This window comes from Polistes fuscatus, unplaced genomic scaffold, assembly GCF_010416935.1.
Source record: "Polistes fuscatus isolate 324 unplaced genomic scaffold, CU_Pfus_HIC Scaffold2, whole genome shotgun sequence".
NCBI lineage: Eukaryota > Metazoa > Arthropoda > Insecta > Hymenoptera > Vespidae > Polistes > Polistes fuscatus.
Genome location: NW_025113096.1, coordinates 5,176,562 through 5,200,435, shown reverse-complemented (window position 1 = coordinate 5,200,435; position 23,874 = coordinate 5,176,562). Strand labels below are relative to the sequence as shown.

Genomic DNA, 23,874 nt, shown 5'->3' with positions numbered 1-23,874 from the left:
AAAGAATTTTTAAGTTTAGCTGCTCTCATTACCACGATAGGAAGAGGGATGCCTAATTAACAGAAAGTAATGTTTCGATTAGTAATAAAAATACGTTTCTTCGAAGTAATCGAATTCGATGTTTTTATTATTCATTATTAGCTCTCTAAATACAATTATAACCATGTCAAAGAATAAGGATTATAATTTAAAAACAAAAGAATAGAGTGTACTAATTGTAAGTGTTTAAGTTATAAGTAAGTGTCCATTTATCGAAAGACAAATTTCGATTGTTCTCCTTAATTTTTCTTTTCTTTGTTTTTTTTTTTACACAGTGATACTTTGTTACCCGATCAACAGGCTTTCTTAACAATATATATATATAAGTAGCCGAATAATATAAATTTTAAATTATATACTTTCTCTCGAGAATCTTATTATCCGATATTAAGCGTGAACGCGTGAATTCTTACGTCAATAGATTAAGCTTATGGCCATTTATAAGTTGGTGGTATGGAGGATTTATATTCTGTGTCGTATAACTGTGCTTTGATAAATTCCATGTGATCTTTAGGTTCCGGTAAAACAGTAGCCAGTGCTATAAAAAAAAATTATATGTTAATTTCCGTGAAAAAAAAAAAAAAAAAACAAGAGTTATATATTATATTGAGTATATTACTTACAAGATTTATAAGCGTATTCCATAATTTTCGTTGCTATACACAAGGAACATTGTTGTATATCGGCCAAAGGTGGATATAAAGTACCTCTGTTCAAATCTTCGTTCGTGACCAAACCGGATAGAACCGTGGCAGCAATAAGGAACGTTTCTTCTGGAATTACTCTCATACCAGCGCAAATGGCAGCCAGTGCTACTCCAGGGAATATATAACTGTTATTTCCTTGGCCAGGATAGAAAGTTTTGTCATCGATTGTGACCGGTGGGAAAGGTGAACCACTCGCAAATAAACACTTTCCCTATGCAAATTGTAAAATTATAATTGTAAGTCATTAATCATCTGTGGTATTAATTTTGAGAAGAATAATCATGCGTTTGTATATTACCATAGTAGCCTTGTAAGCTTGTTCAGCCGTACACTCGGCTTTGTCAGTAGGATTACTCAAAGCAAAGATGATTGGTCTGTCGCTATTGCGTGCCATTTCTTTTAATATTTCTTCGTTAAAGGCAGATCCTACTGCTGATGCCCCAATCAATACAGTTGGTTTAGCTGTTTTAACAACATCTAATAATTTGTCAATAGGTTCACATTCCCTGGCAAATTCTAATTTGTGTTCCGTAACTCCACCACTTGGACGATTCTTAACGACCAATCCTTTCGAGTCTACCAACCAGATTTTGTTCTTTGCTTCCTCTTTGCTCACACCTTCCTTCTGCATCGCCATTACGCATAACGTAGCGATGCCTAACGAAGCCTAATTGTCAAGTCACATCCCAGGTATTAAGATAATAACTACTATTCATTTGAATAATCCTTAACATTTGCATCAGTTTCATTCAATTATAGATACGAACCTCTCCCGCTCCAAAGAAAACAATGGTATTTTCGGAAAGCTTCGTATTCGTCACACGAAGGGATGCTAACAGACCAGATACTGCAACCGAAGCTGTACCTTGTATGTCATCGTTAAAAGTACAATAATGATCGCGATATTTGATCAATAATCTGAAGGCATTAGCATTTCCAAAATCTTCAAATTGTATCAAGGTATTTTGTCCGTAACGTTTTACCACCGCTTTCATAAATTCGTCCAGAAATTCGTCGTATTCTTGACCGGTGACACGTTTATGTCTGTGTCCAATGTAAAGAGGATCGTCTAACAATGACTGAAAATTATTTCATCATCATTATTATTTAATATTTCTTTTTAGATATTAAAATATAAATCATATTAAAATCGTTACCTGAGTGTTGGTACCAACATCAAGAGTTATAGGAAGACAATTGTGTGGTTTAATACCAGCCAAGGCCGTATAAAGAGCTAACTTTCCTACTGGTATTCCCATACCGTGTGCTCCTAAATCACCAAGTCCAAGTATCCTTTCTCCATCGGTAACAACTATAGCACGTACGTCATGCTCAGGCCAGTTTTTCAAGATGTCATAAACGTATCCCTTGTCGTGTATACTTATGAATAAGCCACGAGGTCTACGATAAATCAAACCAAATTTTTGACAAGCTAGACCTACTGTTGGCGTGTATACCAATGGCATCATCTGTTCAACGTTGTCCATGAGTAAACGATAAAACAATCTTTCGTTTCTATCCTAAAATAACGGATAATTCATTTTTTATAATAATCGTATATATCTGTGTGATTAATTATTTTCAAATCAATATATAAATACCAATAGGCCTATGAGGTAGATATATTTAAGAAGGTCATCAGGATAACGTTCCAAATTTAAACGACAAAGTTCCAATTGTTCCTCTTGAGTCTTCACAGCAGCCGGTAAAAGACCATGAATACCAAGCAGTTGTCTTTCTTCTATACTAAATGCCATTCCCTGAAAATAAATTATTTGATTTTTTTCCCTTTAATTAATAATTCCATACTTTTCATAAAGTGATAATAATAATATTACAATTTGTTTAAAAAGTACAAAATATTCGAGTTAATCAACAACAAAAAATGAAGATTTATTATTCGTCGACCCAGTTAACGGGTTTCATAAATTCGTTCTTATGGAAAGAAGAAAATTATGTTCTATTCGTGATTGTCGTCATTATTCAACCTCGAGGCATGCACGAAGTAAACTTCCTTTCGAAAGGATTATCCTTAGGGTATACACTTTACGCGATTACAAAAATCTTTCTAATCGATTCTAGAAATAAATTATGCAACATTTCTCAAATGTCTTATCTGATGGGGATATATTCTTTATTATTGATGTATAGTTAGTATACGATGACGTAATATTTAGAATGAGTCATTTTAAAGGATAAAAGGATTTAATATCTCGAGTGTTAAAATAATAGTAAAAAAAAAGATAGAATTAATTTTGTTCTCAGGAATTTGTTAAATAGTTCAGGGGAATTATTTTCTCATTTAAATATCTTATCATCCTATACGCGTATCTACAATTTATTATTAGATTTATTATTAGAAAACATATATATTTATATTAATAGAAATCGTGCATTAGAAAATAATTTAACACGAGTCATCGTACGATAAATAACAAAAAAAAAAAAAAAAAACCATCAGAGACTGCACGTCACGTTTTAATTCGAGAAAACTTTTGTAATTATTCAACTCGTTTATAGTGCAACGATTACGACAACTCGTATAATTATAAAGTGCAATAATAATTAGCATGTCTAGACAATTAAGATTTTAAAAATTGCAAATTTTTTTCCTACTGTTTGTTTTTATTTCTTATTTTTATTTTTAAAATGCACGTAAACAACGATACATTTCAAAATATAAAGTTAAATAGAACAAACAAACGTCGTTATTAATTATCAATGGCATAAATTTCATTTCAATCGCGAATACATTATTAATAAATTATTCGCATTTAAATTGGTTGTTAGTATGAACCCGTTTTAAGTGTATGCGCAATTTGTTAATAAATTTTTTATTATTTTTTTTTTCTTAAATGCGAATCACATGGAATATTCCAAGTATAGAACAATCAAGGTTCTTGACTGTCACAATACAATTTTATTTCGAGAGAAAATATAAAGGGGAAGATAGAGACAATAAGGGGAAGGGAAACGAAGGGAGAGGGTGGGATTGAGGGAGAGGGTTAAAGCACGTTTATATATATACTAATGTAAGTCACTTGTATTTTTCCATAGACGTCGGAAGCGGTCGTTGACAACGAGTCCGTTTAATACTCGTCTACTTGACGACTCAGCGACACAATCCTAATCGAGTACTATAAATCGTAATAGCCATAAGAAGACACCGACCTTTGCTTACACATACATTCTAAAGATTAATATCACAGTGTATAGAAATTGTTGTTGTTGTTTGATAGAAAATCATATTCGAATAATCTTGAATTATTTTAATAATCTTTTGAATTTAATTTGTTTCAGTTCAGATTAATTCATGCAAAATAATACGTTCAGGAACGTTAACGATTATCGAGAAGAAGAAGAAGAAGAAGTAAAATATATAAATCGATAAACTTAGATCGCAATTTCGGGATTAGCCACGCGTCAGCGTTTTTCATTCCGATCGTTGAAATATTTTCAAAAAAGGGAAGTAAAAAAATTGTTTTAATATATATTAATTCGACGAATTAATCTCAACTGAACATATACGAACTCCAATTAAATTTCTATATTATTTTAATAAAATGAAAAAAAGAAACCAAAGTTATAAAAATATTTCTACAAACTAAGATAAATAAAACGCTGATGTGAAGATCCATTTGATATATTACTAAACGTACGTCCAATTTCAATGCAAGCAAAAAGAAAAAAAGAAAGAAATGAGTACATATCAAATGGCAGATAATTATGGTGAATTTTGCAGAAGCAAAGAAGGAAAAAGAAAAAAGATAAAAACCAAAAGGAAAATGTTTTTTAAAATTATACCCTGCCGTCCAATGCAAGAAGAGCTTCCGGTACGTTAGGTGTACGAGTCTTGTCAGGTATAAGACTCCACCAATCGGTCTCCATGTAAAGAGAAAAAAAAAGAAATAAAAAAAGAAATGAAACTTTGTTCACAAAACTATGACACAAATGAATTATCTTTAATTTTATTCTTCTTCTTTTTGTTCTTCTTCTCGAATAATTCAAATCCCATGACAAAAACAAGCGAACGTGGAAACGGTTGCCGGGTTTCTTGACTCTCTTTCTCTCTCTCGTGTTGGCGACCCCTTCCTTCGGAGAAGTCGGTTGTTCAACCGATCGATAAAGGGAACCAACCCTACGATTTCTTTTATGCAAAGTATAACACGCGACCTTATTGCAATCATCATCCTCCTAACGTTTATGAATTCACGTGGTAACCATTTTGAAAGTTATTAACTAATTTTAACGTTGGTAGAAAGAATAATTATAATATGTATTAAAAAGATCAAATAAATTAAAAAGTGGATTAGTATTAAGTCAAGGATCGGATAAAAGCATCTGTGGGTGTGTGTGTGTGTGTGTTCAAAGATAACATTAATAAGGATAGTTTGATAATCGGTATTATTGGATTATTTCGAGTATTTTGATAACGTTTGAATTTACTCTGATTAAAATCACTGATTACGGATAATACGTTTTGTTTAATATTTCTTTCGTATTTTGTATATTGTAGCGAAGATATTGTTACTATCTTGCAATTGGAATTTATATAATTTATGTTAAATAATTTTCTTGAAAATACGACTATAGTTCATTTGAATATATTTTTAATTTGTTTTTAATTCTTAAGAAATACGTCGAATATCAAATGATATTATATGTAAATCGTGTTTTGCAAATTTTTATTTATCAGCACGTGTGTTATATTTTTTCTTTAAATAGATTATATAAGGAAACAATTGGAAAGACTTTAGAACTAGGTTCTTTATGTAAATACAATTCACGACAATACAATCGAGCATACTTTGAGAATATACGTGAAAACAAAGTTCATGAGAGACAAAGTCAACATAATATTGGATAATGGAATCGTATGAATATTTAAATAAAAAGATATTGTGAAAAAGTGTTAACAAATACGAGATGAACCAAAGGTTCGTAATAGATTTTGAAAAATGATTTATTCCATTGCTAATAAATAAATGTTTAAAAAGAAAATTAATTGATTATAAACTCATTTCGTACAGTCTCATAAATAATGAATATTTAATTATCGCATAAAAATTTAAATTTCTTTTCGTTAGAATCATTTTAATGTTAATTTGATCAATAGTATATTCTAACTAATCCAATATAGATTGAATTGTTATTACACATAGTACAATAATGCTATAATGTGTGCAAATAATAGCGTATCAGATAAAAGTGATCTAACTTTTATGGAAACTATTTCTAACAGCTGTGTGATCAAAGATTAATGTAATGTGTATTTGATTCATTAAATAAAAATGTTATTTGTAATAAGAAAAGAAAAGAATCGGGGATAATCAATGAGAATATAATGCGGAAGATAAAGAAAAAAAAAAGGAAGAAGTTTTGTGAAAAAGTCTACGTGACTGTGATCGCGTTGGTCGAATGAATTCGACGAATTTATAATACGTTCTTTCAACATATAGTTTACAATTTCGTTTCCATGTTGCGTCAGATACCGGTCATATACTTTTTCTATATAAAAGAAGTCCTTATTACTTATTTTACTTTTTTTTTTACCATTTCCATAATTGTACAGGGTATAAAATGATATTACAAATAATTTTATTAGTATTCAAATTAATTATAACAATTATCGTTTACTTAAAATATCAAATGATTTATCTTTACGTTAATTTATAAAAACGAAATATAATTAATATAAAATATTCAATAGGGGTAATTATTAAATTATTGTGTCGGATTTATTTTATAAATAATATTTGAACCCTTTTCACACTTCGAGTAAGCTTATGAAATATTTTTTTCCTCGAACGAAACGCAACTTGTCAACTCGACAATTTTCTTATTTATCAAACGTTTGTTAAAATCGATATAATTTTTTTGTTCTTAGAAAACAAATGTTATTACGCGAAGATCATTCGAAAGATTACAATCAAAAAATTTATTATCGAGTTATGATATTAATTCTCGACGCATACTACATATATATATATATATATATATATATATTAAAAATTTACATTTATTAAAAGGATTCTTTAAGCAACAAGTCACAAATTTAATGGTAAACTTTAAAACACCCTTAATACGCAAGCGTATGCTTTTGATCACGCGCATATACTCGCAAAATGCATTGGCAAAAAATTAAAGCAACAATTATTATGCCAATGACAATAACAATAAAAATTCTGTTGAATAGTTAAATGATTACTTTTTTAATGGTTACATTTCCATCGGATTCGTGTAATAAAGAACAAAAATAAAATACGTCAATAGTAACGTGAAATGATCGATATTAGAAGTAATAGTCATATAAACAGTAGCGACCCTACCTTATTCAATTGAGGATTCTTGATATGGTCAATGCCACGAAGAAGGCCATGACACGTAGCATCACCAGTTCCAGGTTGACCCAGACGATCACGTTCGAGGTTCGACATTGTCAAAGATTGTTTGTTTCTCGTAGTAACTCTTACACTGCTTTGAATCCTGAGAACCAAGTGCGAGACTGAATACAGACTGTAAATGCTCGTCGGTAGGGTAGAACGCAGTACTGCCATAACAAGGTGAGGTTAGAATATGTGGGGGTTATGAAGGATAGGTTCTCAAGACCGTACACGTCGATTCCAATTATCTATACTATCAATTTTTAATACTTTCTAATACTTACTACGATTTATTTTTGTTTATGTATGTACAGTTAAAATTATTTAGATATTTATATATATAACTAATCATAGCGTAAGACATTACTATATGTAGTTATCAAAATTTGTTGCATAATCTAAATTTCATTAAGCTAACTTACGTCTTGTTTTTTATAATTTGTTTTAATCTATGAAAATCAATTTCTCGTGTACACTTTATCTCTATTTATTTATTTATTTTTATAATAAAATATTTAATAATAATTTAAATAATAAAATGAAATAATACAATGTACATATATTTTATTGATCTAAATTTGATTATGATATTTTATTAGTGTAATTTATTAAATACGAGTTAGATATTAACGCGTACGAAAAGAAAAAAAAACAATTTGTTATAAAATACAATCGTGATAATGTTATTTTCTCTTTCGTCGGGTGTTCAAATTGATATCTACGAGCCTGAGAAGTAATCAGATGATCCGCTGGCATACGATCGCGCAATGCGCAGTCGTGCGTTGTCGCCCATTGAGCGACAAGCTTCACGCATAACGGGTGTTGTATGTTACTCAAATTTATCTACTTTAATTGTAAGATATCTCTCTTTAAAAAAAAACTTTCCACATTTTAATAAGACTTTCACTTAGACATTGCAAATTGATTTATGAGTGAAACACGTAGCCATAACGAGAGATTTCTAGAATATATTTTACATATTATATAAATAATAAATGTTATTGTGTGTCTGTATTTTTCTGTAAATGTTACTATCATTTAATCGTTTCTTTTTTCTTTTTCTTTTTTTTTCATATTTAAAATACAACCTCGAAATTGTGCGATTAAAGTAATATAATAAAAATATAAATGATAAAACAATTCTTTTTAGATAAATTTCTTGTATTATACAAAAAAAAATTGCACTTATATTTAATAATAAATGTTGTATTTTATTAGAACATCAACGAAATCTCGTTGTTCGATATTTCTCGAGTTATTATCCGTTTTATTATTTACTAACATTATTACTAAGAGCACGATGATAACAGGCGATAAAGCAATAAGTGCACCAGCCGGTGCACTTTGCACGACAATTATTAAAATGCTTGGTATGTAATATTAACTTCCTAACTCTGTCCTATTTCAAGAAAATGCATTCAAGGAGAAAATACTACTACTTATTATTATTATTATTATTATTAAATGCAATCTAGGAATTGATGATCAAACAAATGTAATCGAAAATATACAAGAAATACGGGGCCTATTTAATTAAAAGATTTTACAGATTTTTATTTGACAAGTATTTTGATAATTTTTATCACAGATGAAATAATAATTATTTCGATAAAAATAAAAAATAAAAAAATATACGGAACGTTTCTTTCTTGGCTGAGAAAAAAACGTATGAGATAAAAAGTTACCCGTTAATGGTCAGCTGATCGTCTTGACAGGTGATAATTTCAAGGTTATTACTGGTAGCACGATTCAAACTGGTCGAACGACGATGAATGGCAATAGAACATCGTTCAAATAAACGATCTAACAAACGTCTCGAGGACATGATCAAAAATTATTATTATTAACAATGATAAGACACTCCGTTACTTTCGTATGACTCAACATCGCTCGATATACTGAATTATATATCGAAACTATCGACTTATGTTAGACTTGGATTTATAAATCGAACGAACACGCGATTACTACAGTCGACAATCTCGCATTAATAATTTCGATAACAATTTCACGCACGTGTTGTTGTGAAATAACTCACTGCAAGACGGAAGAAGATACATGATCGTAAACGCGAACCGCAAATTATTTTTTGAAGTTATTATTTTTACATTTATATTTATTTATATGAATATTTTTCGATTTTACGAAAAAAAGAAAAACGAAGAAGAAATTTTTAACTTACGTTAGGTGTCGATATTTCGACACTGTATATAAAAAAAAGAATTATTTTTTGTATTCAATCAGCAAATATTTCTTTTCTTTTCGACCAATTAACATTTTATATATATTTTTGAAGAAATTTTATTTCTCCGTTTATCTCTTTTACTTTTTCCTTTTCGTTGCCTTTTTCTTGTTGTAAAGTAGCATGATCAAAGCGGATGTATAGTACCTTGCTCGAGTATCGTATGACCAACTTCCCTGGCTGACCATAATGATGATAAGTTAAATAAAAATATATGAGTACATTTGAACTTTCCAATCAAAAGGATATCTCACCGTACGACAATATTTTTGTTATGAATCAATCGTTAGATGATCGTACGACATCGATTACAGGTCAAAGTTCGATAATCGTGTTAATACTATCCATTTTTACATCACGCTAATTTATCATGCAATAATTAGTTTGATATGAAACTTTTTAACGAAATAAATCAAACAAATAATATGATTTAATTCGATGTTAATAATATTTACACGCGAATACGCGTTACTTTCATATTCGAAAGGCTAGTAACGTTAATCTCTGAACTAATTCTATCGAATTGGAAAGGACAAGTTTGTATAGAATTTATTTGAAAATTGTAAAATCCTTTTAAAATACTTAATGCAATGTTATTGTAAATATCAACGGTCTTTTATCGATGTTTTCAAAACGAAAAATCGTGAAATAAATACGAGAGTATTTTTTTCAAAACAAAAAATATAATTTCTTTTTATTTTTCATTTTTATTATACTTATTACGACTCAGACAAAACAAGTGATCAACAACATAAAAGAAAATATTTCTTTTTTATCTTTATTATGACTGGTTAATCAATCGTAATACTGAGAACGTTTGTCTTCAATTATCTAACTAATTATTCGAATAAACCTTGAACTAGATTAAAATTTCTTCTGACATTAGAGATTACGTATTGAATATATATATTTAAGAATAATGATTTTGCATTTCAAAATATCAAAATACTTTTGCATGGATGGATTAATCTTTTTTTTTTTTTAAATAAAGAAAAACCAATATGTATACGTTTTGTAAACTTATATAAACGATTGATGATGTTAGACAAGAGTAATCTAATACGAATGCTAGACCACTCAACGTCCTGTTGAAAATCAAGGACGATCGTTAGATAAACTTATTCTATTATAATTATCATTAGACATTTTTTTGTTAGATCGTAAAAATTGTTGCTTTCCTAAATGATAGAAATTCTTATAAAAATAATTTAATATTAAATAAAGAAAAATTTAAGTGAGAATTACTAGTAAATGTATATAAAAAATAAAAGGAAAGAAAAAAAATTCTACTTACATTCTGTTGTTTCGTGGATAATTTTGAAACTCCTTCGTATTTGTACTACCCATAATTGATCGAATTAATTATACGATTCTCTTATATACATATGTATAAAAAAAAAAATTACGTGAAATGTAATCTGTGATTCTTTTTTTGGAAGTCTTTTGATTTATAATATCGGGATAAATGAGATTGAGGAAAAAAAAAAGAAATGAATTAAAACAGACGCAAACAAAACGTCACTTTCGTTCGTAGAGAGAAATCAAGAACTCTTCCGATCGCGAGGAAATCGCGAACGTGACTGTGCCATATGAAAACGTTGGAGAGAACGAATACTTGTGTTTGCCAAGCGTAACGATATGCCGTTTAAAATTGATTTTAAAAATCAAATTTTGAGAAAAAAAGAAAGAAAAAAGAAAACAAAACAAACAATAATATATTATTCAAATACACGTCAACGACAAGAAACATCAAACGTTCATTGTATTTTAGTTAATAAAATTTGAAAATAGTAGAAAACACTATGAACGATATGTTTCTTCTTCGAGAAATTAATCCCGTTATTTCGTGTAATCATTAAATATGTATTCGATATAAAATATAATACAACGTTTTGTGGGGAATAATTTTACCCGATGGAAAATGAAAAGAAGAACAAAATTTATATTTGTATTTGTAAAAAAGAAAACAAAAACAAGGCTCGAACGCTAGAGGAAAACTTTTATTGCGCGAGTTTGTATTATTTTAATGGAAGGTGACTTGTGCAATATTAATTAGATATGACTTGGCAATGACTTTCGAAAAATTATCAATTGATTAATTAACTAACACATGAACATCCAACTTGTTGACGTTTCTTAACAAATATTTTTATAATATGTATTTAATTAAATATATATATGTTCATGTATATATGCAAATATCTACTTATATTATATGAGAAACGGAAAAATTCTAATGATTGTTAGGAAATAACATTTTATTATCCTCCTATTTACGTTCGTACAGTGTCGTACAAAAGTATTGAAGCTAACTAAATTTTCCAATAATATTCCTTTGGAAATTCGTAAGAAGTACGATATTTTATTTATATATATAATTGTTACTTGTTTTTAATTATATCTCTCGTATTAAAAGTTTGATAAAAGTGTGTCGTTGAACAACAACAAAATATTATAATGAAAAACACGTAAAGGATCGTTTTTAGATAATAACTATTTACAATTATAAAATGTTTTTCTTTTTTCCGTACACCTATCTAATCATTTTGACTCTTAAAATATACTTAAACTTTAGACTTTTAGGAAATATGTTTTGACAACAAAAATTATATTGGAAATCATATTTTTTATAGTACCATAAATAATATTATATAAAAATGTAATCTGTCATAAAATAATTTTGTTCAGCACTATCCATACAAATCTAAATATAAATTTATATAAATAGATAGAAGGAAAAATTATGATAATAACAAGAACTTTTTTTCTTAATCGAATAATTTTATTTTAACTTAAGTAAGTATTCACGTGTTATAGGTATAATAATTTAGCACGATTTCTCTCTCAAAAGTATATTCTTTATTATAAAAGAAACACGTAGAAGTAAATACGTAATTTCGAAAACTCTCAAACTGGGTCATCTCGTAGTCTTTACTTTTTACTACAATCCAAACAGACTATGATTTAACTGAAGAATTACGTGAGATAACGCACGCTTATCTTTTCTTGCCAAATGAAGAATCTTACTTATCGCGAAAAATAATCAATGATATAAATAGAGCTTTTTATGATAATTGAAAAATTCCAAAATGCCGAGATGGTGGGATTAAAATAAAAAAAGAAATCGCGTTTTATTTTATGAAAGTACTTATGCTCAATAATATTCCATTTTTTAGAAATGGCCTTGAATTGTTCCAACCTGTACGTGACTCATTAGTAGTTGTTGCGTTGTTGTTGTTGTTGAAAAGTATCATTTTATTTTCCTTTTTTTCCAATTTTTACATGGATAAGTATAAAATTTAAAGATTTAAAGATATAAAACAAAAGATTTAAAATAATTATTAGAATAGCACATGCTACCGAAGGATAGATTTCATTATCTTCTTTGTATTGTATTATTATAATATTGAATAATTTACTTACAATATAAAGTTTACGAGTATTTCTTGCATTTAATCTTCCTATCGTAAGCGTGGCTCGTTGGTCTAGGGGTATGATTCTCGCTTCGGGTGCGAGAGGTCCCGGGTTCAAATCCCGGACGAGCCCAAGTTCTCTTTTTTTTTTTTCTAATTAATACTTTGAATATATTTTGTTAATTTCTCGAATATACACATCGAAGAGAAACGATATTAATAATGAATAACTTTAAAAATGCGATTAATCGCAATAATGGCATCGCAACTTATCGAGTTCGATAGTGTATATGTCATACCAGTTTGTTGATAAAACATCATGGCGCAAGTGTGGAGTCCGTCAAAGAAACATAGCGAATTTGCAAGGTTAGCTATTTGTTAATACAAATTTGAATGATTTTTTCGTTTAATTTTCTTAATAGACATACTAGAATATATATGCACGTTAATTTTTTTATTCAGGACACCCGTCAGACAGATTCCATCTGTTTCCTAACCTCTTTTATACTTTTCCTCTTTTACAACGATGATATGGTATTTTTAATAATCTTTTTCGTAGGTGGGTTTGCATTTATCCGGTATATTTAAATAGTAAAAAAACTTTGGCTGCTGGTAGAAAATTAACCAAGGAGAAATGTGTTGAAAATCCTACCGCACATGAAATTCTTGACGTACTTGTAGCGACTGGGTTTAATGCTCGTTTGGAAAATAAATTACATCCACGTGAACGCAGTAAAGAAATGTTATATTATGGACGTGTACGTGTACAATTGAAACAGGATGATGGAACACCGGTCAGGTCTGATTTTCCTACTAGAGATTCTCTTCTGCTACATCTCGGTACTACGATACCAAAGTTAAAGACTCGTCAAGGAAAACAAGCTTTCGGAGACCAATCTTCTCAATCGTCTGCTTCATCATCTAAAAAAGGAAAGGGTAAAGGGAGGAGATAATAAAAGTATGAGAAGATATTGCTCTACGTATTGAGATAAATATTTTTTTTATTTATTTAATAAAATATTTTGTAATGGTCTACCATACAGCATATAAGAGAAAATTCAAATATAATATACCTTACGTTATAACATTGATCGAATTTATATTCTACACTTATAAATAGTATCCTATGTAAAAGTATGTATCTTGTTCTATGAAGATTTTAATGTATGAAGTTTCAGAAAACTGCTCGATAATATTATTGCGTATTGATTTTACATATACATTTTTTTGTAAATTTATTATTCTCATGATTTATTTTTTTGTAAACTTCTTATTTTTCATGAAATTATTCTCTGTTAGAAAGTAGCTATTTTGCGATAGAAGAATATTTTGTCTTTTCTATAGTTCCAACATTAGAATCTGGACTTTTAATTGGACAGTTGGAAGTACTGACAGATTCATCAGTATTCATCAAATTATTATTGTCACAGTTTTCAGACTCCTGTGTTTGCGACGAGTTAATTACTTCCGATTGTGCCATAGAATGCATTCCTTGCGGTATTATATTTACAGGTTGAAGAATAAAAGCTCTAGGCGTCATAGTATTATAGAAACCATTCATTGGTGATCCGATTAAATATTGCGAAGCATAGATTGGCCGTTGCTCATTATATGGAATATTTTGGAAATTTGTAGGAGATGTACTCGTTCTTTGAATATTTTCTTGTAAAGCAGTTTTCTGAAAATATTATTTAATTATCTCCATATATTATTAAGGAAGAAAAAACTATACTCTTTACTTACTGAATTTATTATAGGTGTTTTATCATCTTCGTTGGTAGAACCAACAATAGAATTGACTTGTTTAGTCTCATTTTCCTAAAATAATTTGTGCACTGTATTAGTAATTGAATTTAATGATTATATGTTTATATAAAATGTATATATTATACTTACAATATTATTTTCATTAACAACATTTTTGTTATTATTATAATTAGAAGAATATCCAGCAGGATCTTGATATATAAGGTTGTTGAGAAAACTACCTAATAAATTATCGGTTACAGGCTCTCGAGATACTCCATGTAACGCATCAGAGACACGTCTTAGAATATTTGTACGCAATCGAGTTCTCGGCAATAATTTTCCATCTATCAAATTATTTCGCGAAGATGCACGATATCTTAACATATTATTTTTTGGTTCTATTACAGTATTATATGGAGTAGCCATAACATATCTATATGGACTCGTTACGACAGGTGCAATAGGCATCTCGTTTGGTAGGAAATATACAGGATTGTATTGATTATAAGGAGCACCATTGCTGTAGCTTCGCTTTATCTGAATATTTGTTGTTGATGGCTGCTCATCGGGAGTTTGATTGTTAGATTCATCTAAATTAAGATATGAATTTGTCGATGGATATTTGTCACAATTACATTCTTTTTCCAGATTCATATTTTGATTAGCTGCTTGAACAAAATACGCGTGGCCATTTGCTGGTCCACCATTAACAAAGTATGTGACTACGCGATCAGCATCATCTATTATGTTATATAAAAATAATTAGAGAAATTGCATTATTAATTTTTAATTTATTATTTGTATGCATAACTAATAAGTTTGATCTTACGATGTCTCATTTGTTTCCTTGATCTTAACGCGCAGCGTATTGCTCGATCTTCATTAGTAAGTTCGTTGGAATCTAAAGTTGGATCAACGTATTCTGTTTCTCTATTTCCACGGATTGCGTTTTCTGCGTCTATAATAAAATATTTGATAGAGTAGAAGTTTGAAAAGTATTATTTTTGAAAGTAAATGTAATACCTGTATTATCCAAATTTTCACACACACAATTTCCATCTTTAAAGTTTCCTATGTTACCGTAAGTAAAACAAAATTCTGTGCAAGCTTGGATGTTGTCAATATTGGATAATTCTCCTGCGACTAATTTTTAAATCACATTAATATTATATTTTTAACGAGTTATTAAATTATTATACATTGGATTTTACAAACCAATTACTCGTAATGCAGAAGTAATCGTTAACAATTCAATCAACCCGATCATGATAAATTTAATATTTTTAAATACTTGATTTTCTCGTCGCACTTTCAATATTCATTAATATACTGACATTATTAACAAATATGCTGTTAATTTAAAGCTCCTGATTTCAATAAAAAATTGCTGATTGCAAATTTCTTTTTAGAGTTTACATCGTGGAATTTCTTTTGTCATGTGGCATACTTTATAAAGAATAAACATTCTGTACATTTTGCAAGAAAATGATACTTTTGCTTTCGCCAAATATTCATTATTTATTTTTTAATAATTGCTCAATAAGTATTTCATATGTTTTTAACATTGTTTCAAAGTATGCGATCATATCTTTTAGTTTTAAATATTTATATAATTATAAACATTTATACATGTTAAAAATTATATGATATTATTAAATAATTCGAGGAAAGAAAATCAATAAGACAAAAAAAAAATAAAAAAAAAAAAAAAAGACCTTCCACCGTGACAATGTATTACACATTGCCGTGACCAGGATTCGAACCTGGGTTACTACGGCCACAACGTAGGGTCCTAACCACTAGACGATCACGGCTACGGAAGGTTGTGGAAGATGTACTCTTTATTTTTGATATATGGAATCAATTTTCTAATAAATAAATTTACTCGATAAATGAGATATACAAAATTAATGTATAATCATTTAATTGTTAAAAAAAAGTGCATATAAATTATTATACATTTAATATAAAAATCGAAAAGGAAATAAATGAATCGATTGTCTACTCGTTAATACGTAAAATAACATTACTATTGTTTCCACGTCGCATAATCGTTTGAAATGATTCTGAAATAAAAAAAGGTAAAAAATTAATAAAAATAAATATATAAATCTATTTTCAGAATCTCAATTCTTCTATACCGAGAAAGTTTAACGTGAGTTTGTAAGGAGCACGCGGCTAACACGAGATCGGAGAAGGTACGAAGAAGATATCATAGAGTCCTTGTGAAAACAAAAAAAAAACAAAAAAAAAGCAGAGTCGATAAGGTAGAAATCCACTTTATATGTTTCTCCTTCTCTCTTGTTAATACATTTTTTGAATTTACGCGGGCGAATTTATCGAACCGCATGAAAAAAAAGGGCGGTGATGTCTGAGGAATGGGCGGATGATATGGGAAGGCTTGAGAAGACGGGCAGGGAAGGGGACAGGGGATAGGGGGACAACAAAATGGGGAACGAACTGGGGCGTTCATTCGCGACTCTTAGACTTTTATGCGATCCGGATAAGAGCGGGCTTTATGCGACCGCCAATGTTGCTGCGGCGTCGTGGTTTTTAGTTACGACGACGTTGACGACGACGTTTTGACGACGACACTACCTCCGTACCACGAGAGGAGGAGGCTTTTTTGCACGTAGGCAGGATAGAGGAAAATTCGTAGTAGACGAGGAGACATTTCTCTACGCGAACGATTATATGGGTAGATATACTCTATTAGAAAATTCAACGACGACGCCGTGGGAAGAAAAAGTTTGCCGCTCACTCGCGACAGGGCCGTAAAAAGATTGTTCTTCGTAATAATTTCGCATAGAAATTTATAGAACGATAAAAGTGTACGAATATAAAAGTTAAATTAATGACATTTTTTGTTCTAATATAGTTTACATCTATCACACGTTATCGATTCGATTGAATTTTTTTTTATTACAATAATCGATATTTTCGAGATAGGGAAAATGTATCTAATAACGATTTATTTCATAGACAATCGTGCGATAGAATTTTGATGGAACACCCGATGTATACGTTCCTAAAAGACACGATGCGTGCGCATCTGACGCATGGCATTCATTCGCACCTTGGATATTTCTGTTCTCCCGATAACGGGAGTCTCCGGGAGAGCCTACCCCAACGACGTCGGTGACTCGACGGAGCATCATCGTCTTACGTTTGTCTCTCCCTTCTCTCTCCCACTCTCCCTTCCCCTCTACCACGATCTCGTTCCACGTAGCTGCTCTTCTACGTCACATCGAAACGTGCCACGCGCATCGAAGGTCGAACTTCCTCCTCCTCCTCCTACTCCTCCTCCTCCTCCTTCTCCTCCTCGTCGTCGTAGTTGTCGTCGTCACTAGTCAACCGATATATTAGATGTTTTATACTTACGTCTTCTACGTACCTCGTTAAAGAACTATAACATTCCATTAGGAGATTTTATTATCCTCTAGGAGAAGAAAGTTTTACTCGAAGGATTAACTTTTCCCGAAGGAATAATTTTTTTTTTTTTTTAAATAAACTTACTCCCGCTCTTTTCGCTCTACGTTGCTGTTCTCCTTCTTTCTCTTTTTCCCCCCTCTCTTTTTTACCTTTATATATTTTTATTTCTTTCTCTCTCTTTCTCTTTCTTACTCGCACATACATCTGTCGTACCACGTTCGTCGTTATTTTTCCGCGAAGTTTTATTTTATAAATATTTCTTTTAAAATGTTTTTAAATTTCGTTTATTGCTCACTTTCGTATTTACTTATTCTAGTATTTATTTATTAATTTATTTCTTTTCTTTTAACGTTAGAGTTGAAAGTAGAACTTATTATTATTAAACAACTTCCCTGCCCCTAGACCTTTCTTTCCCGGAGTTCGTTCGATTAATCGATGTATTTAAGTTTATCGACGACATACTAACTTGCCGACAGAGTCGACATCTTATTCAACAAACAAATTGTCCTACACCTGTATTAACATTTTATGATAGCGTTTAATTGATTTATGGAACATTTTTATGTGGATTAGATTTTGGATAAAATTCTTTTTTATTTCCTCGTTATAAAAGTTGCCTTTTTTTTTTTTATTTTCGTTATTTTATTTCGGGACACATTTTTCAGCCTCCTTAATGAGTTTGTCAAATTTCTTCGCGCATTCTGCCTTTAATTTCGCATCTATTTCATGAACCTAATATAATTCGTTACAAGAGGTGATTAGAAAGTTTTTACGTATAAATGAATAATACAGCAGCGAATACGTTTACGAATTTTTTTTTTTTATTACCTTTTTCGTAAAACTATCTTTCAAACGTTTATCTTCGAACATAAATTTTTCTCCTATTTCCAAATTTTTAAATACCTTCACTCTCAGTGGGCCAAATTTTTTTTGAAATTTACCAATATCCCCCGCACACTCGTTTTCCACTTTCTGAATGGATTCGTGAATTTTTCTTTCCTCGGCGCCGAATTTGTCAACTTTTTTCGTAAATTTTTTGATATCGGAATAAGCTGATTCGTATTCTTTCCTTACTTTAGATGCAAATTCCAATTTTAGCTAGATTTCGTGTATGATCATTGATACGAATTAATTTATAAGAACGATCAAATAAATTGAAAGTTTCTTTTTTCCTATTAACAGTTAGAATTACCTTTTCAATTTGATCTAAGATGCCACGTTTGCAATCTTCAGTAATGTTTGGTATCTTTGACCAAATTTCGTTAATTCTTCCCATGTTAGCATCAAACCATGCTTTTACTTTCGCATCAACTTTTTCGTCGGTGTAATCCATTAGAAACGTATCTTCGTTTTGGATGTTATCACTTACTTTAGCGAGGATTTCACCACTCCAATGAAGTACGCGATCGCGTTCTTCCTTCAAACCATCCAACGTGGACGGCATTTCACCTATTACTTGACCCATCTCTTTAATATTTATTTCTTTATATGTTGCTTTTAATAAGGAAATTTTGTTGCTCCGAATTTATTTTATTTTATTTTTGGTGGATGCCAAACTAACGAAAAATTTGGACGAACCGAAAAGTTATGGGCTTGTGCTACGCGTGTCAGAGATTTGATTTACCGTTGTCATGCAAACGTTATCCTTTCTTTTTTCTTTTTCTTCATTTTATTTCTTGTTTCTTTTTTCCTTTGTTTTTTTGTTAATACAGAGATTATTTATTTATAATTCCGCTACATTAGACACGTTCATATTCGAAGATTCGTATGTAACCTGTGTCTCGAATTTTTTACGATCATTTATTCACCTCGTACTTCGTATTTTCGTATTAGTTTATTAAATTATTTTGCATTTTTGGGAAAGATCATTTTTTACGTTTACATTTTTTTCTTTTTCTTTTTCCTTTCAAGGAATATATGAAATAATGTATATTAGACATTTGACTAGCATCGTTGTAAAGTGGCGCCACGTAGCGGCAACTTGCAGTCATTATTTTTAAGCGGGATGCACCGATTAAGTGTCGATCGATCGCGTTGTTTTAGAAAAAGAAATTTAACGACCATTTAATATGTTACATTTTTTTCAAATATTCATTAAGGACTTAATTCGACATTGCTCGAGAAAATGAGTATACTTTTAACATAAAATATTAATTAACTATTGTAACAATACGTGAAAAAGAAAAAGATAATTTGCAAATGGCGGACTTCTTGATTTTTAATATCTACCACTATTTTTACTTTATTTTACAGAAAATTCATAATATATGTTTCACAATTTATTTAATTTTATATCTTTTATAGAATAATTTACATTCATCGATTACTTGGTATACAATCGATCTATGGAAATCCGAGACAAGGTTATACCTTATGACAGAACAAAATAATTCATTTCATCAAAACTATTGTAAGTATCGATAAAACAATGAAGTCAATATTATAATTTAAACATTATCAAGTAACAATTTTTCTTTACCAATGATAAAAAAGGTACGATATAACAACAATAGGCTATATAACCGAGACGTACGATACAATAAACAATATAGTCAGCTTTTCAGCAGCTTCTACTTTGTTTTCTTGGGGGTTGGGAGAGTGTGGGGGGTGAGGTTTATTTTTTTTTTCACGCCCATTCAAGCAGAACGCATAAATACGTTGTGGACAATGGCAATAGGACAGGGTATGTGCGTAGCTTCCCTACAAAAGGGACGTACTTTACGTAGTGTCCGCGAAGATTACATTGAACGTTGGATCCTCCCTTGTCAAACGCCGTTGGAAAAGGAACTGGGACGGATGTCCGGCTGTCTGGAAAGTCCATGGTATTCAAACGAACCCACGAACCATGTGCCATCATAGAGGTGTCGATTCGTGGTAACATAATCTCCTCTCGTGCTAACCAATAATCGGCTTATTGATTTTGGTTCATCCTGTTAAAGTTCTTTAGGTGTATTGTAAAATATAAAATATACAGGGTATTCTCTGTTAATAACTTGGTAAAATCGAGCAGGTAATAATTGCTTGTAAAAAAAAACAAAATAATAAGTCAAAAATGTAGATAAAAAAATTTTGTAGATACGAAGTTTTCTTATTGAGAGAAAAATCATTTGATTTTTATGTATAGGATAATAGAATTTGTAGATATTTATTTTTTATATCTAATATAATAATATAATTAAGTATCGATATATAAATGTGATATAATAATTTGATATTAAGATCGTTTGATAATAGTAACAGAATTGTTATATGTTTTAGCGTAAATTGTCAAAATTTCCGTTCGTTATATGCAATTGGAAGCTCTCGTGCATCACTTCTATAGGACGAAATCAAATCTGACTTTCAGTTCGACAAATGAAAGCACCGTTGCGTATATTTTTCTTTTTTTTTTTTTTTCAAACAACATTTCATGGTACAGAAGATACCCGCGATTATACATGTATGCGTGCGCACAGAGGTGCTCGTATATCGCGTTGTCGTTCGTTTTAAATTCCAAATCGCACCTTATCGTCGAACTAACTATTTTGTTGTCTTTCTATAGAAACATTAACAAAAAAAAAAAGAGAAAGAAAAAAAAAGTAAACAAAAATTATTCACAATCGGAGATCAACAACAATTTGTCACATTCGTTCGTGCCAATTCAGATTAAAAAGTTTCTGATTGAAGGTAGGAAAGAAGAGAAGGGTCGAACGATTATTTCAAAGTGACGTTGAAAACAAAGCGATTTATATTTCAATTGTTACTTTCAATCGGATCAATTCGTATATCGTTTGGTTATTTATTTATTTTATTTATTTTATTTATTTTATTTATTTTATTTATTTAGATTTACATTTTTCTTTTTTAATACTACATCAATTTTTATAAATCTTAGATACATATTTCTATGTCAAATGGAATTGAAATCCAAAGAATAATTGGTAGAGGATAATTGACATGGAATTCGTGACCATTTACCCGTTATCCTATTCGATGCTTTATTGACTTTCATCCTAACTTGCATGATGCGTGTTTTGCACACGTGATATACAGTGCGTATGGATACGTGACATACGAGGTGTACGTAAACGAAGCTGCTGCTGTTGCTGCTGGTACTGCTGGTGCTCTGGTGCGTTGTGCTCGGTCGGTTATACAGAACGTGTTACTTCATGGTGACACGTAACACGGTTAGATTGCCGCTATATTTCATTTTTTCCATAAAAGTCGAATGAACGATCTGTAACACGTACCTATATGTATATGTGTATAAGTTTCACGATAGGAACTTCTAAATCTTACGAAACATTTTCTTTTCTTTCATATCTTACGTATTCGTATTGTACACCTATATGTATCAATTATATTTATTTATTATATAATAACAATAATTAATAATTAGAGGAAAAAAAGAGATATATAGAAATGATTTTTCTAACAATTCTTCTAACATTATCTAAAAGTAAAAAAGGTAGAAAATAGAGTAGAAGTTATAAGGAATTATTTATTACATTACAACTCATGTGTATCATTATTATTATTATATTATACATGATATTGCATCTAATGACATCACGTATAAATACATTAACGTATCTAACACACATAGAAAAACATATTGGTAGTTGTAGAAGGAAAGAGACGAGCGGGTAAAGTTCTGTTAGGCTTTATGGTATCGTTCGAGCGACAAATTGAAACTAAAAATAACCCTTTGCTTAGTGGTGGTACTTGACTATTCGTGCGTACGAAGGTAGCCTAGCCAAGTACGGAATATACACCTCGCTTGGGTGCACCTTTGAAACTGACGGTTTGCGGTAGTCGCCTTACCGGTTACGTGTAAACGTCTGCAGTACATCGTGACCTATCTTTCATACGCCTATACTATTTTGCGTGAGAGAGAAAGAGAGATATATATATATATATATATATATTGCTTGCTGCTATTCATGCTTCTATACATATTGTCTTCTTTATTAACGACGACAACCGCACTCTGCTATTCTCGATCAATTTATTTTTAGCATCATCCTTAAGCTTAGATATTACCTTTTCTCATGTATTTATCTAAGTAATTATCATGAGTTAGTTGGACAGAGATAGAAATAAATGTTTCTATCTTTAAGATCGTCCATTTTATTATTTGAAAATAATTGTGCTTCGTGATGAACGAATGTATACATATATTGGAGAATGATCTTTTTTTTTTTTTATAGATATAATTGTTTAAAGAATTATTTATAATACACCAGTGCGACAATGAAATTTTTATTAATTCAAATAATTCGTATGAACGAATTGGAATATGGGGTTTTATTTTTTTTTTTCTTATTGGTTGACGATAATTTTGGAAGAAAGAAAAACAAAACTTTGACAGAGATCCAAAACAATTGGAATCGATAAAGTTAACGAAAAATATTACGATTTCTTGTGTTGTTTAAGTATTACAGATTTGATTATGGTGATGACGTTCGTTGAATATATTCGTACGGTATCTTCCAGTTGGTAGATCAAAACCTAAAAAGGGATGAGGAGAGGCTGGGGTACGTTGGAAACGACGACGGTGTGTCTAACGAACACGGGCCAACTAACACGAAAAGAGAAACGTCACTTCCGGTCCTCTGTTTGTCGAACCAACCAGAAAGAATTAACTGGATAGCGCATGTATCCGAGCGTGCATCAAAGGCATCAGATCACTTGAGCCTATCTATCGGTTTCAATTCGGCATAGGTGGATCTATCCATCCGTTTATATTTATTGATCGTTTCTTCTTTTTTCTTTCATCGTTTGTGAATAGTATTTTTCTTTTCTTTCTATTTTTTTTTTTTGGTTTCATCTTATTCTAACGGTAAATTATATGTATTATTATAGTTTGGAGAAACGAATGGGTTAAGTTGATTATTTTAAGAAAGGATTATTATAATATATTTGAAATA

The 23,874-nt window shown here is 30.3% G+C and overlaps 4 protein-coding genes, 1 long non-coding RNA gene and 2 other non-coding genes across 8 annotated transcripts; 2 read left to right on the top strand and 5 right to left on the bottom strand.

Moving 5' to 3' along the window:
* Positions 1-293: 293 nt before the first annotated feature.
* LOC122516924 (NADP-dependent malic enzyme-like) lies at positions 294-10,753 on the bottom strand. 2 transcript variants are annotated; one of them, XM_043635159.1, is made up of 8 exons: positions 10,666-10,753; positions 7,076-7,232; positions 2,348-2,506; positions 1,904-2,266; positions 1,514-1,825; positions 1,045-1,413; positions 663-957; positions 294-577 (listed from the first exon to the last, which is right to left on the bottom strand). In XM_043635159.1, exons 1-8 carry the CDS (start codon positions 10,716-10,718, stop codon positions 468-470), a joined length of 1,818 nt encoding a protein of 605 aa, XP_043491094.1. In that variant the 5' UTR covers positions 10,719-10,753; the 3' UTR covers positions 294-467. The 2 variants fall into 2 exon arrangements, with proteins under 2 accessions (XP_043491094.1, XP_043491093.1); XM_043635158.1 differs by lacking the exon at positions 10,666-10,753 and adding an exon at positions 8,815-9,000.
* A 2,092-nt stretch (positions 10,754-12,845) lies between these two features.
* Positions 12,846-12,917, top strand: Trnap-cgg. The gene has a single exon. It is a non-coding gene; the product is annotated as a tRNA-Pro (tRNA).
* Positions 12,869-13,781, top strand: LOC122516508 (signal recognition particle 19 kDa protein). The gene is made up of 2 exons (XM_043634369.1): positions 12,869-13,150; positions 13,344-13,781. The coding sequence occupies exons 1-2, from the start codon at positions 13,104-13,106 to the stop codon at positions 13,735-13,737; spliced, it is 441 nt and encodes a 146-aa protein (XP_043490304.1). The 5' UTR covers positions 12,869-13,103; the 3' UTR covers positions 13,738-13,781.
* A 599-nt stretch (positions 13,782-14,380) lies between these two features.
* LOC122516509 lies at positions 14,381-14,791 on the bottom strand. Its single transcript, XR_006303585.1, has 3 exons — positions 14,681-14,791; positions 14,528-14,602; positions 14,381-14,462 (listed from the first exon to the last, which is right to left on the bottom strand). It is a non-coding gene; the product is annotated as an uncharacterized LOC122516509 (long non-coding RNA).
* Positions 14,792-14,832: 41 nt separating this feature from the next.
* LOC122517167 lies at positions 14,833-17,729 on the bottom strand. The gene is made up of 5 exons (XM_043635580.1): positions 17,610-17,729; positions 15,557-15,676; positions 15,363-15,491; positions 14,939-15,273; positions 14,833-14,877 (listed from the first exon to the last, which is right to left on the bottom strand). Exons 1-5 carry the CDS (start codon positions 17,689-17,691, stop codon positions 14,833-14,835), a joined length of 711 nt encoding a protein of 236 aa, XP_043491515.1. The 5' UTR covers positions 17,692-17,729.
* Trnah-gug lies at positions 16,276-16,347 on the bottom strand. Its single transcript has one exon. It is a non-coding gene; the product is annotated as a tRNA-His (tRNA).
* An 860-nt stretch (positions 17,730-18,589) lies between the features above and the next one.
* Positions 18,590-19,430, bottom strand: LOC122516636. The gene is made up of 3 exons (XM_043634608.1): positions 19,158-19,430; positions 18,794-19,063; positions 18,590-18,697 (listed from the first exon to the last, which is right to left on the bottom strand). Exons 1-3 carry the CDS (start codon positions 19,428-19,430, stop codon positions 18,608-18,610), a joined length of 633 nt encoding a protein of 210 aa, XP_043490543.1. The 3' UTR covers positions 18,590-18,607.
* Between the last annotated feature and the right edge of the window lie 4,444 nt (positions 19,431-23,874).